Raw genomic sequence first — 17,002 nt, 5'->3', positions numbered from 1 at the left:
ATCTTACCACGGCCCATACCCCCTGGTCCATGAACCCGGCCCACGGCTACCTTCAGAGGCCGTCGCCCTTCTTCCGCGACGCGCGACACGAGAGCTCGTTTGCCCCCCTCTCTCTCCTCCGCCGCTCCGGCCGTCTTTCTCGCCCACCGCACACGCGTCGAGCAAAACCCTCGCCGATCGTCCCGCCGCCCCCGACCGGCCGGAGGAATCCGGTCGCCGAATCGCCTCGCCGGCGCCCTTGCCGCGCCGACAAGGATCGCCTAGGTTCCGTCGAATCCAACCATGATTCGGAACCGAGCTTTGAGGTAATCCCATGTGTTTAGGGGCGATTTGCGAGGGCGGTCGAAATGTATTCATGCTGGAGCGGTTCCAGGGTTATATTTTAGCCATCTGGCTGTATTTTTGATGCCTTGAATCCCACGTCCACGTTTTGGGGATGTTCTCCCCATTATTTTACTCACATTTATGTGAATTTCGGGCCTTGGTGGTAGCTTGCGCGGGACCACCATTGTTGCCTCGATGCGAATCTGTTCCAGCCATTAGTTCAGGGAACTTTCGTCCTTGCCTCTTGTATCTACTTGTGCAATGCTGGTGCTGGGTGCCGCATTCATTCTTACACCTTGTATCTACTTGTGCAATGCTGATAATGGGGACATGCTTATCTTTATCTAGAGATAATCTCTTGCCGAGAGTGACTGGATCGCTGCACGTTGTTTCTAGTCTATGTCAGAGTTATGCTGGAGGGCCAGTTATGTTTTTTACCAAAAAAAGTTGCAGTACTGTAGGCGTACCACTATTTTCATTGAATTATGTTATTTGAAGGCAAAATGTCTTAGCTATTGTGCGCCCACTTTACCCCCACACCTTTTCTTCCCAGATGCCATGTCAGTAGGCATAGTGTTTACAGTTGATTTGGAGCTAATGTCAGGAATACTTGGAGTGTGTACCTAAAAGTTCCTATGGTATATCTCTTCCATATGCTTGCATGCTGTAAGAATGGGAAGAAATGAAGAATCTAGCTGTAGTGCTGTGTTTGAATTAGTGATTCAGATTTTATAATTCTGCAGATCCCTTGGTACAGGGTTTGCCTTTTGTGGTATTGGTTTGGAGGAAGTTATGTGGCTGCGACAGACATGTGGTGCTGGAGTGAACTCAGTTTGCGGCATATGACTCTGGGTATTGCATGGCTGCAGATTATTCGAAGAACGATCCCTTTGAGAGGAATGTCGAACAGGTAATTGTTTATCAGCTAGGTGGAGTGGGTAAACTGATGTGTAAGAAGCCAGCCTATCGGGCCCATTTAGATGTGCAACTCCATGATCGAAGTCAAGTCCACCTGGACCAGAATTTCGGTTCATTTCTTGTTTCTAAAAGAAAAATACCTGCTTCCTCAGTATTCTCATTTTTTCGAATTTGCAACTATTCCAATTTTTGATCTTTTACGACTTTGTGCTGATAGTATGAGCACTTAGTGAGTGTATTGGATTTTTTTTTGTTAGTGCTCACACTTCTACTCCCTCCGTCCGGAAATACTTGTCATAGGAATGGATGTATCTAGATGTTTTTTAGTTCGAGATACATACATTTTTATAGATTTATGCGACAAGAAATTCCGGACGGAGGGAGTATTTAATACACATTTGTGAGAATTTTTAAATATTTTTGAAAGGCTTTCCTTTTGCAACCCGCATGTATGCACCCATGTTCACTTGTGTATTTTCTGGCAATAACCTTCAAGCAGTGTAACATGGCTTGACCTATTATTGTCTGAAACTTATGCCATGGAAAACAGAAAACACAAGCAGGTGATTTACAGGTTTAGCACCTGATGCAAATTGCAAAGTTATCGGTTTAACAACATTTTGGTGGTGGGAAGCTGGGAGCATCAATCATATAATGTCTTATATGAGAGTACCGAGAGCATGTAAATTATAATAACATTCTAATGAGACAATTCAAACTTATGAATGCAGTGTATGTTAACCAACATTAACAAAAGAGGATTAACTTTGCTTTATTCTCAAAATTGTACTTCTATTTTGCTCTAATAGTGTATAATGGAACGGTCCTTCTCATGTTCTATCACTCAACGGGGACCTTTTGAATTGCTAGGCAATAACAACCCTGAAGAAAGGAACACACCTGTTGAAATATGGGCGGCGGGGAAAACCAAAATTCTGCCCATTCAGGCTTTCCAATGTACGTAGCATAGTACCTTCTTCTGTGAATAAAAAGTGCTAGCCTATTTTGTTGTATTATCGAATCAATTAGATGAGATAATTTTTGGTTGTTTCTCTACCATTTACTTTTAAATTCTAACCATTGTGTTTAGCATTTTCCTGAGACTAAATCTCTTACATTTGGCATGCAAGTCCTCCATCTATTGTTTCTCAGATAGATAATGCGGGCTGAGAGACATACATTATGTGCAAGTGCCATGTACATTCTGCATCATAGGATCTTGCATATGCCAAAAGAATAAACACCGTGTCCTAATGTTTTATGTCAAAAAACATTTCATGGGTAGATCTTGTGTCTATGACTTTATCATTTTTTTACTGTTCCTAGGATGAGACTATGCTCATCTGGTACTCCGGGCGAATGGAGAAGAAGCTAAACCTTATTCAAGTATCAAAGATAATACCTGGACAACGTACGGTATGTCCGTACTTGGATATTTTTCTGTTCTATGATTATGCGATTCACCTCATCAGTCCTGGAAGGGTTTTCTGTTTTAAACATGATCAACTGTAACTCGGATTAATGTTAGTGCTCAAGAACAGACATACAGTATGTATATATTTTCATTAAGATAGACTGTGTCAAGGCCAAATATAAGACAATGATGCTATAAAATTATAAATCATTCGCCTAACGAGTTGGCATAAACTTCATAGTCATAGTTCATCTGTTGAACTAACATAGGAAAATGAAGAGAACAGTCAAAGTCAATCAAAGCCTACCAAGTGCCACCGAGTCCCTTCCTCTCTGATGGACTGGGCAAGCTCTCTCTGTTTGTTTTGCCAGTTTGTCATATCATTGGCTTACTTACCCTACTGCCAAACCACAAAGTTAAAGTGGTGTGGAACTTTCTGCTGATCTACGGTGACCTATTCCTGCTTGTTAGCCACCAGGTCTCCAGCCTGGAAGATTGCAGTCGTGCCAAATTTGATACAATGCTACTCCTTGGCATTCTGAACAAGACTGCCTAGTGGCAGGGTAGGCCATGAAGATGTGCTCAGCCGTCTCCATTTGTCGAATACAGTATAAACAGTTACCATGTTTAGGAAGTCTGCACCGTTCTCGTTGTTGATTGTACACCCAAGTTTTCTAAAGCTGCTTCCCACATGGGAGTCATGAAAGACAATGGGAACAAGAATTAAATCTGCATGTTTTAAGACAGAATAAGCAGTTGCCATGATATGGAAGCACTCGCTGCTATACTCTTTTGTCTTGTTCTTCCTTTTTTACTTTCCTTGCCACATCGTCATGCACTCGTCAACTCCTCTTTTTTTCAGAATTAGGGCACTTGCCAGCTCTGTTCAGCTATTTTCGTGATAGTGTAACATCCCAAATTTCCTAATTTGGAATGTTTTACAATTGTAGCTAAGCATCTATGCATTTTGATTGTAATAAAGGTGGCATTTGAATTTCCTTCGATTTTTTGCTTTGCATTTTATTTTTCTTCCCTCACGGAATGCCGGGAATATTATCTTGCCAAGCAAGAAAGAGTGGAGGAACATGACCCTCCAAACCAGGGGTATTTCTTTGAAATATTTGAACCATAAAACCCAAGGTTTATTTAAAAAATATTTGCAAAAAGATAATAAACCAATTTAGGGATTTTCCGAAAAACATTTTTTCTGAAGTACTTATTTTGGTCGTGGAAAAATGTCCATCTTATTGGATTAAATTTTTTGATAATTTTAATATATAATACCCCTATATTCCGAGTATATCCTATTTCCTTTTATATGCTTTTATTTTCTGTTTTACAAAAAAGGAAACAAATCTCTTTTAATAGGAAACTTTCGCTGGCCCATTAATGCAAATCGGATCTGGCCCGATTACGTCGTCTCCCTCCTCTCGTCACCTTCCCCAGTGCACGAGCACTTTCCATGGCAGGGAAACCGAATCCCCACCTTCCCGATCTCTCTCTCCCTTCCTTCCCCGCGCCTCCCCCACCCCCTATAAGTACCGCGCCACCCGCCGCACCCCATTCCCCTCGCCACCACCCCGTTTCGCCGCCTCGTCGCCCCCCTGCAGACCTTGCCGGAGCCGAGCTCCAGGAGAAACTCCGGCGCCCCTGCCGCGCCTCCCCGTGCCTCCTGCCGCCGCCAGGACCCCCTCCACCCCACCGCACCCCATTCCCCCACCCAAACCCCGAGCACCTCGCCCTAGCCGCCCCCTGCTCACCTCGTCGGAGCTCCCTCCCCTGCCAGCCACAGTGAGGTCTTCCTCTAACTCTTTTTTTTTTCTTTTTGTTTTTCCCACCGTAGGATCTAGGACGTATGGTGTAGATTAGAAGGGGCATACCCCTTCGGTTCTTTAAAAAGGACCGGCCGGTCTGCTATTATTATTATTAGCCGAAGGTTTTTTTTTACATATCGACCATTTCTTAGATTAGCTCTAGCAGCGCACAGTTTCAGCCAATCAAAGCATGCCACGTCACCGTTTCTTTTTCTGTTTTAATTCTGTAACAGAAATAGTTCTGTTTTTGTTTTCTTAATAACTTTTAATCTACAAATCCAATTAAGGTGATTCTTTTTTGCATTAGATCACAAATTTTATGTAGTTTTTGAAAATATAAAATTTGACTATGTTTGAATTTATAAAATTTGAGTTAAAGCAGATTTGGTTTAAATCTTATATTGTGAATACCGGGAGTTTAAAAATAGATTTTTAATTGATTCTTTTTGCTACTGATCGCTAGTGATCTTATTTATCAGTAGGTTAAGTTTCACAATTTTTAAGATATTTTATCTTGGGGTTTTCATCAAAACAGATTCTGATTTGGTTATGGAAGACAATTTTACTCCTTGTGCTATAGCTATTCCTTTATTAGATGCTTTATTTTGATTACTTGTCATTGTGGTGCTTATTGTGTGAATTTGTTTGTGTCGATAGATCACCCGGAGTGCGAAGCTTGTTATCTAGAAGCGTTCGAGTTCGACAGTCGTCAGCAAGGCAAGTCACGTTGATCATATTTCCTGTGTTTTATATGCATTGTAGATCAACCTTTCTTCACCTATTGCATGCTAAGTAGGAACTCGAAAAATTGGTTCTTGATGTAGTATCATGTGGTAGGCACCCATCACCCTTGTTACTTGGCCCGGGACGATACATTTTATTTTGCTATGCTTAAGTAGACGGGGTTTTGGTTGAGAGTCTATCACGAGTGTTGTGAGAAAATTTTAATAATCAAGACCGGATAAGTCAAGACTTTTCGAGACCTCGTGATGTAATGCAACTCTGGGTGAAGGACGGTTCAGATGGGCTCCCTGGGATAAACCAGTGGAGGACCCGGGATGCATGGAGAAGCGCCATGACATCTTGCGGAAAGCTTCACCACACATTTATTCATTAATCACCTCAAAAGGTTCAAACACGGGGATACAAGTTGCGATATCCTAAACATCGGCCTAAACGTTTAACGATAAGATAAATTGATAAACGTTTAACGATAAGATAAATTAATGAATAAATGTGTGGTGAAGCTTTCCGCAAGATGTCATGGCGCTTCTCCATGCATCCCGGATCCTCCACTGGTTTATCCCAGGGAGCCCATCTGAACCGTCCTTCACCCAGAGTTGCATTACATCACGAGGTCTCGAAAAGTCTTGACTTATCCGGTCTTGATTATTAAAATTTTCTCACAACACTCGTGATAGACTCTCAACCAAAACCCCGTCTACTTAAGCATAGCAAAATAAAATGTATCGTCCCAGGCCAAGTAACAAGGGTGATGGGTGCCTACCACATGATACTACATCAAGAACCAATTTTTCGAGTTCCTACTTAGCATGCAATAGGTGAAGAAAGGTTGATCTACAATGCATATAAAACACAGGAAATATGATCAACGTGACTTGCCTTGCTGACGACTGTCGAACTCGAACGCTTCTAGATAACAAGCTTCGCACTCCGGGTGATCTATCGACACAAACAAATTCACACAATAAACACCACAATGACAAGTAATCAAAATAAAGCATCTAATAAAGGAATAGCTATAGCACAAAGAGTAAAATTGTCTTCCATAACCGAATCGTTTTGGTGAAAACCCAAGATAAAATATCTTAAAAATTGTGAAACTTAACCTACTGATAAATAAGATCACTAACGATCAGTAGCAAAAAGAATCAATTAAAAATCTATTTTTAAACTCCCGATATTCACAATATAAGATTTAAACCAAATCTGTTTTAATTCAAATTTTATAAATTCAAACATAGTCAAATTTTATATTTTCAAAAACTACATAAAATTTGTGATCTAATGCAAAAAAGGATCACCTTAATTGGATTTGTATATTAAAAGTTATTAAGAAAACAAAAACAGAACTATTTCTGTTACAGAATTAAAACAGAAAAAGAAACGGTGATGTGGCATGCTCTGATTGGCTGAAACTGTGCGCTGCTAGAGCTAATCTAACAAATGACTGATATGTAAAAAAAACGCTTCGGCTAATAATAATAAAGTAGCAGACCGGCCGGTTCTTTTTAAAGAACTGAAGGGGTATGCCCCTTCTAATCTACACCATACGTCCTAGATCCTACGGTGGGAAAAACAAAAAGAAAAAAAAAGAGTTAGAGGAAGACCTCACCGTGGCTGGCAGGGGAGGGAGCTCCGGCGAGGTGAGCAGGGGGCGGCTAGGGCGAGGTGCTCGGGGTTTGGGTGGGGGAATGGGGTGCGGTGGGGTGGAGGGGGCTCCTGGCGGCGGCAGGAGGCGCGGCAGGGGCGCCGGGGTTTCTCCTGGAGCTCGGCTCCGGCGAGGTCTGCAGGGGGGGTGGCGAGGCGGCGAAATGGGGCGGTGGCGAGGGAAATGGGGTGCGGCGGGTGGCGCGGTACTTATAGGGGGCGAGGGAGGCGCGGGGAAGGAAGGGAGAGAGAGATCGGGAAGGTGGGGATTCGGTTTCCCTGCCATGGAAAGTGCTCGTGCACTGGGGGAAGGTGACGAGAGGAGGGAGACGACGTAATCGGGCCAGATCCGATTTGCATTAATGGGCCAGCGGAAGTTTCCTATTAAAAGAGATTTTTTTCCTTTTTTGTAAAACAGGAAATAAAAGCATATAAAAGGAAATAGGATATACTTGGAATATAGGGGTATTATATATTAAAATTATCAGAAAAATAAATCCAATAAGATGGACATTTTTCACACGGCCAAAATAAGTACTTCAGAAAAAATGTTTTTCGGAAAATCCCTAAGTTGGTTTATTATCTTTTTGCAAATATTTTTCAAATAAACTTTGGGTTTTATGGTTCAAATATTTCAAAGAAATACCCCTGGTTTGGAGGGTCATGTTCCTCCACTCTTTCTTGCTTGGCAAGATAATATTCCCGGCATTCCCTGAGGGAAGAAAAATAAAATGCAAAGCAAAAATCGAAGGAAATTCAAATGCCACCTTTATTACAATCAAAATGCATAGATGCTTAGCTACAATTGTAAAACATTCCAAATTTTCAAATGCCACCTTTATTACAATCAAAATGCATAGATGCTTAGCTACAATTGTAAAACATTCCAAATTAGGAAATTTGGGATGTTACAGATAGCCAAGAAATATCAATAATAAGTGTGTTTCCTGTGTTGCTTTCTTTGACAGGCTATCTTTTTGAGACATCCAAGACCTGATAAAGAGCATCAATCATTCTCCCTTATATATGGGCAGAGATCACTGGATCTGGTGTGTAAAATTCATCACTTTTTTTGTAGTCATGCTTAAATTTGTAATCCCGTTACTTTTCTAGATGCTGATTAAAAATAAGTATTATAACACAAGTCTAATAATGCTGTTATGAACCTTCCATTAGTTTAATAACCCTCAGTAGGCAATTTGTTGCAGATCTGCAAAGATAAGGACGAGGCAGAAGCCTGGTTCGTTGCTTTAAAGGCAATTATTTCACGACGAAACTGTAAGAAGTCGACAGCAGAAACAAAAAATGATAAACCTTCTTATTGCCCAATTAACCATAAGCATGGAGATTTACCATTGACATCTTCTTGTTGTAGTACTGATGATGAAAATAAGGTTCGTAAGCAGTGATTTCGCTATGCACATTCATTCCATATCTATGTATATTATATCACACTTCCATCTTTGTAGGTATCGAAAGGTGTCCAACAGCGCACCACAAATCATGATGCTCGTCCATTTGCCAATTTTGGGAATATTTTTTCTGACATGATATTATACACCGGGAAGGAGAGGAGTAGAGTTAGTACAGGTTCAGTTAGTTCTTCTAACTCCAGTATATCTGGAAGTGCAGATACCTCAGATGGGGGAGTAGCTGGAGTTGATAATAATGTCAGAGTTAGCTATTCAAGTGCAGTAAGTTCATGCAGCTATGGATCAGGTGATGATTTTGATGCAATGGGGGATATTCTCCTTTGGGGCAAGGGAGTAGGTGATGGCACACTTGCTTATTCTTCGCATTTATCTGGAAAGTTTTATGGATCTAAAATTGATGCATCTTTACCGAAGGCACTGGAATCAACAGTTTTGCTGGATATTCACAATATAGCTTGTGGGAGTAAGCATTCTGTTCTGGTTACTAAACAAGGAGAAATGTATAGTTGGGGTGAAGAGTTAGGGGGTAGGCTCGGGCATGGAGTTGATACCAATCTTACCCACCCTAAGCTTATTAGTACCTTGAGTGGAATTAATATTGAATCCGTTGCATGCGGAGAATTTCATACTTGTGCTGTTTCTTTTTGTGGGGATCTCTACACCTGGGGTGATGGAATGAACAATTTTGGTCTTCTTGGTCATGGGAATGATACTGCTCATTGGATTCCAAAAAAAGTCTGTGGCCCATTGGAAGGATTGCATATCTCATCGGTATCATGTGGACCTTGGCATACAGCCGTAGTGACTTCAACAGGTCAGTTGTTCACTTTTGGCGATGGATTATTTGGTGCATTGGGCCATGGAGATCGCCAAAGCACAACTGTTGCAAGGGAAGTGAGCTCTCTAAGAGGCTTGCGTACAGTACACACAGCTTGTGGTGCTTGGCATACAGTTGTGATAGTTGAGGTTGTAGATTCTCTAAATTCTGCCACATCTTGTAAACTATTCACATGGGGAGATGGCAATAAAGGTCAGCTTGGACATGCTGACAGGGAAACCAGACTCATCCCAGCCTGTGTGGAATCACTTCGTAAGCTTAGTTTTTGCCAAGTAGCTTGTGGCTATGACTTTACCGCCGCCTTGTCAACTTTTGGGCAAGTGTACACAATGGGCAGTAATGCTTTTGGACAACTTGGAAATCCGACGATTGATGGGAAGTTCCCCACTGTTGTTAAAGGGAGCATCTCCAGCAGTTTTGTTGAAGAGATAGCCTGTGGTTCTCATCATGTTGCTCTGCTGACTTCTAAAGCTGAAGTTTATACTTGGGGCAAGGGTGCGAATGGTCGTTTAGGGCATGGCAATAATTTTAATCGGAATACTCCAACCCTTGTTGAGGCTTTGAAAGATAAGCAAGTCAAGAGTGTGGCATGTGGTACAGATTTCACTGCTGTTATATGTTTCCGTAGGTGCACATCTGGTTTGGATCAGTCACTATGCTCTGGCTGTCGTTTGCAGTTTAGTTTTAGAAGAAAGAGGCATAACTGTTATAATTGTGGCTTAGTATATTGCAAAGCATGCAGCATGAGAAAATCAATGAAAGCTTCTTTGGCTCCAAATTCGAACAAACCATATCGGGTATGTGATGAGTGCTGCACAAAACTTCATACGGCCGGGGATGCTAAAAAACTGCAGAACTCAAAGCCTCTTGATGGAAACCCACATCCTTTGTCCAGTGAAGCAACTGATAGAGAAAACACAGTTAAGAATTTGCGAGTGCGTCTATCTCGGCTTTTGACAATGGAACCATTCAAGCCTGAAGGTAAACACTCAAGGAATAACAGCCGGTTTCCTCTTAATCATTCAGGAAACTTAAGCCTTGGTAGTATAGGCCATTCCAGGGAGTTGGCTTCTTTGTGCATTCCTACCTCGACGGCGTCACACCTGTCCTCTGGTCCGATTTCACAACATCCTACTAATAGATTAACTACATCTGTCCTAACATCACCAGACTCTGCCTGTGCGTATCCGTCAAACAAAAATATGACTGAAGAAGTTGCTAGATTGCAATCACAGGTAACCATCACCATCGTATACAATTTTGCAATTTCATCAAGATTCCAATTGTACTCCTGTGATCCTCGTTTCTTCTAAAGATTGATGTTCTTGTAGGATGGCAGTTTTCTAGGTAGCATATTATGATCATTCAGAAAATTAGAATTAGATTTCCAATCCTTTGCTTGGGAGTTAATATATGTGTACTGCTCTATCTTTACCTTGAGAACAATATTGACTATTTCTTTCTCATCCAATGACCTGACCTGATTGATTTCGTAGGTCAAAGAGCTGACACGTAAGTCTGAATTACTTGAATCAGAACTTGAGAGAACTAATAATCAGTTAAGAGAGGCCAGGACTACTGCTGATGTGGAGAACTTGAAGTGCAAAGCAGCAAAAGAAGTTATCAGTTCCCTTGCTACTCAGGTAGTTTTCTGTTTCTTATACTGTCAATTCTTGGAGTGTAAACATATGATTTTTATAATCCTAGGACAGAATCTGAAGCTATATTGTGCCGTATTGGGCCAGTGCACTACTCACTTGAAGTTTCTTTATGCTTGTATACAGTTGTGTTAGGTTTTATACCTGCAAGTTGAAATGCTGACGTACTGAAAACAAAAACTGGGGAGACCAGAGAACATTGAACGATAGACACAGCACATCACGGATACAATTTTTTCTTTTCGTTCTTACAACTAGTAGGTCCCAGCTAGTTCAGTGTGATGACAAGTGGAAGCACATGGTAATGGTATAACTGTTTTCAAACCATCAGATGGTGTCACTATAAGCTTTTGCCTATGAATCGATGCTTATAATCTTAAATTCAGCTAATTTTGTGTTGCTGTTGCAATCGATTTTTTTTTTAATAGAAGAGAGGCCCTCCTCTCTGATTTCTAATAAAGAAACCATCTGGTTCACAAGCATACTTAGGCACCACAAGTATCAAACATCCCCTGATCGAACATTACATGACTAGCAACATATAAACTAGCAGCGAAAGTAGAAACTACCCTAACCTCTCATCAGAGGCATGTTAGATCAACAGGTCTCAACAACTGGCTAACTGACAAAGCGAAATAAGAGAGAACAGCAAAAGGAAGCAAGGTATCCAGGAACTTCTCCCTCAAGTAGAACTAATAGCAACAAGGTTTCGCACAGGAGTTAAGCCACTGGTGATCCCAAGAACTGGTCGCCAACCCTGTTGCAATCAATGTAATGGACTGAAAGGTTACTTCGTCGTTTAACTTCAAATTATTCTGTGTTGTCAGATCAGAAATATAACTGAAAGAACACCTGAAGAGTGTACTGTCAACGACACCTGGACTGGTCAAGTATCTAAGTTGTTAGGAAGTCATTTCTGCGAGAATCATTTGAACGATGTTTCAAGGGCACCTGATTCCAGCGCCCACTTGGTTCATCAGTCGCCTTGCAAAGGGAACAGCATTGTAGCAGACGAGGAATGGACTGAACAGGTTGAACATGGTGTATACATCACGATATTTCGCTCACCAGCGGGTCATAAATACCTCAGGCGTGTCCGTTTTAGGTATGGATATCTTTTCTTATTCCCATAAACTCTACTTATATGCATTTTCCCTTCATGGATTTGCCTATTGATCACATCTTTTTGCTCACCCGAAGCAAGAGACATTTCACGGAACAACAAGCCGAACGATGGTGGGCCGAACACCGGCCAACTCTACATCAGCAGTATGGTATCCTGACTGGAGACACTATCATTCCATCGTGAACATCCCAAGCAAAGGGATATGGTTTTATTCAGCTAGCTGCTGTGTAAAGTCAACTTCCACCGGCAAATGTACATTACTTGCCTGGTGGATTCTGCGGGCGACCAGGTTTTTTGGTGTCCTCCCAACTGATGGAGCAACGTGAGATGTACGCTGTATAGAGCTAGAGCTCACTGAATCCCTTGAGCTTACCCCGGGCTCCTGCCTGATGAAGCCAATTTTGTTAACCTTGGCTTCTCTCTGTAGAACAGAAATAGGTTTTGGTGTAATATTGTTTTCCTTTTCGATTTAACGACACTTGAGCATGTAGGATGTGTTGGCTGAAATATTCAAAAGGACCTGCTGGAGTTGAAGTAAATTGCTTGGGTTTCAGTCTGAATAAGGGTGGACAATGGTGTACTATTATGAATGTGGAGTTTGGAACGAACTGCTTAGGTTTAAGGTTCGCTAAGCGATTTCAAGATTACCTGTCATGAACTGAAAATTATCTGTCATGAGTTGAAATAAATTTCCATGATTTGTTTCTGTGAAGGGTAACATAAACTCAGCTGTTGTTTGACTTTTATTCTTCTTGGCACATGCATCGTCGTTGACCTCGGCGTACCCACGGCCGCCACGCGGCAGCCATAACTTTAATAACTTCGGCGCCACACGCAAGTGGCTAGCCTTTGAAGTTTGGACAAACCCAGTCCGTTGCATCATACTGTACGCTATAGCAATGCCAATTTTCGGTGACCCATTGTATCTGTATCCGCATCTCATATCCTCTTCTTAACTGGCAACTCGCAAGTGGCTAGCCTTTGAAGTAATATACGCCACATCAGTCCGTAAGTTTCAGTCATGACTGCAGGTTTTTACCCCATGGCGTAAGCAGTGGCTTTCTCACAGCTAGCGCTCCTTCCCAGTCCCTACGATACGAAGAATTCGGTAGAGTATTTCTAAAGCAAAAGAGGAGCAGCGTGGTTGGAGAAGAGAAACAAACAAAGCATGCTATGACCACCACGCAAAATCGACTGATCCATCGTACGAACCCAGCCCAGCCCAAACCCAGCCGGGCCTACACAGCTCTAGCTAGCACCATAACATGGATCGCTGCCAAATTAACCGTAGTAGTACGTATGATCACCAGCGCATGAAAGGCCGCCGAAGCCGTGCGCGCGCGCCCTGCAGCTAGCTAGCCCCGGCCAGGCTAAACGACACGCCCGGCCGGGTACCGTGCGCGGCATGCACACCATGGCGATGGCAGCATCGATCGTACGTACGTCCTTGTACGCCCTAGCCCGGCGCCGGAAACGCGAGGCGCGCTGTAGAGTCCACCAACAACCAACCGACGGAAAGCGGGCAGTCGTTGCGCGCCCTTTTCCCTCGTCCCGACCCGTCACCCTCCCCTCCCCTCTTTCACCCGGACGACACGACACGCCCCGCCCAGCATGCATGCGCCGCGCGCGCCCGCCGTGTACACATCGCCGGCCGGCCGTACGTGCTAGCCCAGCTACGTGGTACGTGGTACGTGCGTGCTGGCTGACACGATCGACACGCGCGGTCGAGCTAGCATCTCGGGCGGTAAGTGGTGGTACGATCGGTCGGGTGGCCCATGCATGCATGCACGGAACGAACGACGAGGGCATGGCGCCCCATGCACATGCATGCATGCATGCATACACGGGTAGAGACATGCACGGACAGCGGTGGTGGCCGCGCGCGCGCCGTCGGCTAGCGAGCGAGCGAGCGGCGACCTAGACCTAGCTCCGGCCGGTCAATTCCTCCTGCCGGATCGGCGTAAGCAATCAGCCGTGTGGCATCCCTTTCTTTGTACCCGCGCGACCACCGGCCGATGGAGATGTGAGTGCAAGCGGAGAGGCCCAAGCTTCCACGAAACAGCGGCCGGCCGGTAACCCGGCCTGTGCCCACTGCCTACTACGTACTGGCAGGTGGCAGCTAGCTTAGCTAGCGACAAATGTCTACACGCAGTACTACGCGAGGCGATAGAGACCAAGGCCGGGTGTGGGTTCGCCATCTATCGCATGTCTCCGTTACTGTCTTGAGTAATCAACGGGCCGGCACATGAACCAAGAGTGTACGTAATAGTGATACTCCACTCCCTCCGCTCCGGTCCATATTATTATTACTACCTGTCACTGATATGGATCGGAGGAGGTAGTGACATACATAATCAGTGGTAGTACTATATATACAGCGGATCTCATGGAAGTTTGGCACGGATAACACAATCACTTGGTATTGATTAATAAGAGATTAATTCAGCTGAAGCGACGATCGACAGTACATACATACAATCATGCATGTGTGATGGTACTAGTGCTATATATATTATTAGCATGCAGTACCACCGGATGGGTAGCTAGCGGTCGGTCGGTTGTCTCTAGGGGAAACAACTCGATCCAGACTGCAAATAAGTAAGTTTACACAGGGAAAAACAAATGAAAACAAGAGAGAGGGAAGCTGGGAGGAAACCACATGCATGCAAGAAGCTAGCGGGATGAGCTAATTAACCAGCTATAGTGAACTTAATTAGGCGGCCCTAGCTAATGATGCCCTACCAAAGTAAATTAGACCAGCCTTTAGCATGGATGCATATGCATGCAGTCCTTAGGTGTCGATCGATCTGCATATATATGCCTTGCAGAGATCGACGGACGACATATATACCATACTTGTATGTATATGTAGATATATGCGCGGGCTTAGCTAGGCATGCACGAGCTGTAAGTAGATGATGAGCTAGCTTAGGACAATCAGCTGGACGTGATCGATGATGATGATGATGATGAGTAGTTGAGCTGCAGGTAGCTCTAGCTAGCTAGCGGAGGAGGCTGCGGATGATCTCGGCGGCGGGGCTGTTGTTGTCCATGGTGGACATGAGGTCGGAGAGGCGGTCGCTCAGGTCGTCCACCTCCCTGTGCAGGCTCTTGATGTAGCTGCACGTCTCCTTGAGCATTTTCGTCGTCGACGCCTGCATGCATTGGTCGATCGATATGTTCATTAGCACGCTTCCATAAACACATTAAGCTTTGCACTCTGGCCGAACTAGCTAGCTAGCTAGTCAAGGACTCAAGGTGCGTGCGTCCGTGGCTTGGCCGTACACTTGCTGGCATGGAAGCGCATGTGCAAGTGCGCGTGCTAGTTAGCTGCAAGCTGATGAAACTAGCTAGCTACTCGATCGTGTCGTCGTACCTGGCTGCTGCTGCTGCTGCTGCCGCGGCGGCGCGTGGTGGGGAGCAGGGTCTGGAGCCTGGAGATGAGCTCGTTGATCTCCTCCTCCGACACGGAGCCGCGCGACCTCCTGCCCGACATCGCCGTCGTCCGATGATAATAATGAGGCGCGAGCAAGTTAAGGCCGAGGTCGACGGAGAGGCTTCTGTGTCCTGTGTGATCGGAAGGAGTAGAGTGGGCGGCTAGCTGCGAAGTTCGTTCGATGGGGAAGAAGGGAAGGGAGACGGGGTGCTTTTATAGCTAGGGGAGGCAGACGGATCCGGCCGGCCGGCCGCTTAGCCAGAAGACGGGGAGAGCAGAATTAAGATGCATGGATACAAGACACGGCCGATGACGGAGGCCAAGACAAATGTGGATTAAGAAAAGCAGAGAGAGAGAGAGAGATCTTAAGACACGGCCGAGCTAAGCTAATTACACAGATAAGCAAAAGGAAAGAAAGTTAAAAGGAGCCGGGCCCGCATGTCCCTCTCTCTTTACTGTGGATGCCCGTGGGCCCACCTCCGGCTAGTTATGAGCACCAACCTCCCGGCCCCCTCCACTTGCCGCGTGCCCGCGCCCCCCTGTCGATTTGTGTTGGTACTAGTGTAAGTCTCGGCCGGTAACGTAGCGAAATGGCCGGGAAATGCTGTTCACGTCGTCCTCCTCCGACCGCGAGAAATGCACGCCGTCGACTGCTCGCAATCAATAGGGTTTGCACATACCAAGTGTTCGAGAAGCTCTCGACTCTGGAGCATGCATATGCCGCCAGATCCATCGAGCCGCGGCACGCAATTGATCTGAAAGACGCAAGAAAATTATAAAATCAACCTTACTCGAAACAGTTTTATCGTCCAATCTTTTCATGTGACGCCTGATAAAAATGCGTCACATTACGCTATATGGCGTTCGAAGCCAAGACACCGCACCTTCTGCCACGTTCGCAGCCCGTGTCAAGGCCGATCCCATCCCCCCATAGTGTGACGTCTAAGATAAAGACGTGACATCTATAATGTGTGGTGCCTAGCTCTTAGCACCACACTTCAAGTTATACCAGCCGCGGGCCGGCTCCTCCCCCCATCCCACCCCATTTACCCCCTCGACCAGCAAGAACGGAGAGAGGGTGATGGCTAGGGTTCGTCTTGCCTTCACAAAATCCCTCTCACAAACCCAGCTCAATCCGAGCAAACAAGTGAGGATTTCATTCCTAAGCCATCTCTAAGGTATTTCTCCTTCGATCCCTTACTTTTCATCCGTAAAATCCATCTCATTTTTCCTTTTTGTACTCTCTTCGGTTTAAGTTAGATCCTATTGGATTTTGGATTTTGTATGTGTTATGGAAGAATGACATGATTCTTTGATTTGTAGCATTAGCATAGTTATAGTAGTCACTTATGGAAATCTAGATTGTTAATTTTGGTAGAAACAAATGTAATAGGAACATATGCGTAGAAATAGGACAAAGAGAACATATTTTCAATATTTGTTCATATTAGCATTTATATATTATTTGTTTTGATATTTGTTTCTATTAGTACTGATATATTATTTGTTACAGTATTTGTTCATAGTAGGGACATATTGGTTCATCTTTGGCCATTATGTGTATGAGATACTCACGTGGTCATATATGTCTATTTTCTTCAGATATGTAGGATGATGTGGCTTTCAGATAATTTCTATGACATTGAACAT

General features: G+C 44.1%; 2 protein-coding genes across 6 annotated transcripts; one reads left to right on the top strand and one right to left on the bottom strand.

Annotated features, from left to right (window-relative positions):
- The first annotated feature begins 55 nt into the window (after positions 1-55).
- Positions 56-12,628, top strand: LOC123407055 (PH, RCC1 and FYVE domains-containing protein 1-like). Of its 5 annotated transcripts, none has more exons than XM_045100094.1 (10): positions 63-305; positions 1,082-1,234; positions 2,113-2,199; positions 2,569-2,658; positions 7,830-7,910; positions 8,070-8,255; positions 8,331-10,367; positions 10,629-10,775; positions 11,618-11,895; positions 11,991-12,628. In XM_045100094.1, exons 2-10 carry the CDS (start codon positions 1,184-1,186, stop codon positions 12,097-12,099), a joined length of 3,066 nt encoding a protein of 1,021 aa, XP_044956029.1. In that variant the 5' UTR covers positions 63-305; positions 1,082-1,183; the 3' UTR covers positions 12,100-12,628. The 5 variants fall into 5 exon arrangements, with proteins under 5 accessions (XP_044956031.1, XP_044956029.1, XP_044956027.1 ...); XM_045100092.1 differs by having other exon boundaries at positions 1,068-1,234; XM_045100095.1 differs by lacking the exon at positions 2,113-2,199 and having other exon boundaries at positions 1,068-1,234.
- Positions 12,629-14,309: 1,681 nt separating this feature from the next.
- Positions 14,310-15,627, bottom strand: LOC123410051 (transcription factor ILI5-like). The gene is made up of 2 exons (XM_045102933.1): positions 15,293-15,627; positions 14,310-15,071 (listed from the first exon to the last, which is right to left on the bottom strand). The coding sequence occupies exons 1-2, from the start codon at positions 15,410-15,412 to the stop codon at positions 14,919-14,921; spliced, it is 273 nt and encodes a 90-aa protein (XP_044958868.1). The 5' UTR covers positions 15,413-15,627; the 3' UTR covers positions 14,310-14,918.
- Between the last annotated feature and the right edge of the window lie 1,375 nt (positions 15,628-17,002).

This window comes from Hordeum vulgare, chromosome 7H (assembly GCF_904849725.1).
Source record: "Hordeum vulgare subsp. vulgare chromosome 7H, MorexV3_pseudomolecules_assembly, whole genome shotgun sequence".
Taxonomy (NCBI): Eukaryota; Viridiplantae; Streptophyta; class Magnoliopsida; order Poales; family Poaceae; genus Hordeum; species Hordeum vulgare.
The sequence above is the reverse complement of the archived record's forward strand: the minus strand, read 5'-3'. Positions and strand labels throughout refer to the sequence as shown.

Excerpts from the sequence above, each read along its gene's own strand:
- LOC123407055 (XM_045100094.1), top strand. The coding sequence starts at position 1,184 with ATGGCTGCAGATTATTCGAAGAACGATCCCTTTGAGAGGAATGTCGAA. Across the intron at positions 1,235-2,112 it reads TTGAGAGGAATGTCGAACAG|GCAATAACAACCCTGAAGAA; the intron begins GTAATTGTTTAT and ends TTGAATTGCTAG. Across the intron at positions 10,776-11,617 it reads TCAGTTCCCTTGCTACTCAG|ATCAGAAATATAACTGAAAG; the intron begins GTAGTTTTCTGT and ends CTGTGTTGTCAG.
- LOC123410051 (XM_045102933.1), bottom strand. The coding sequence starts at position 15,412 with ATGTCGGGCAGGAGGTCGCGCGGCTCCGTGTCGGAGGAGGAGATCAAC. Across the intron at positions 15,072-15,292 it reads GCAGCAGCAGCAGCAGCCAG|GCGTCGACGACGAAAATGCT; the intron begins GTACGACGACAC and ends CAATGCATGCAG.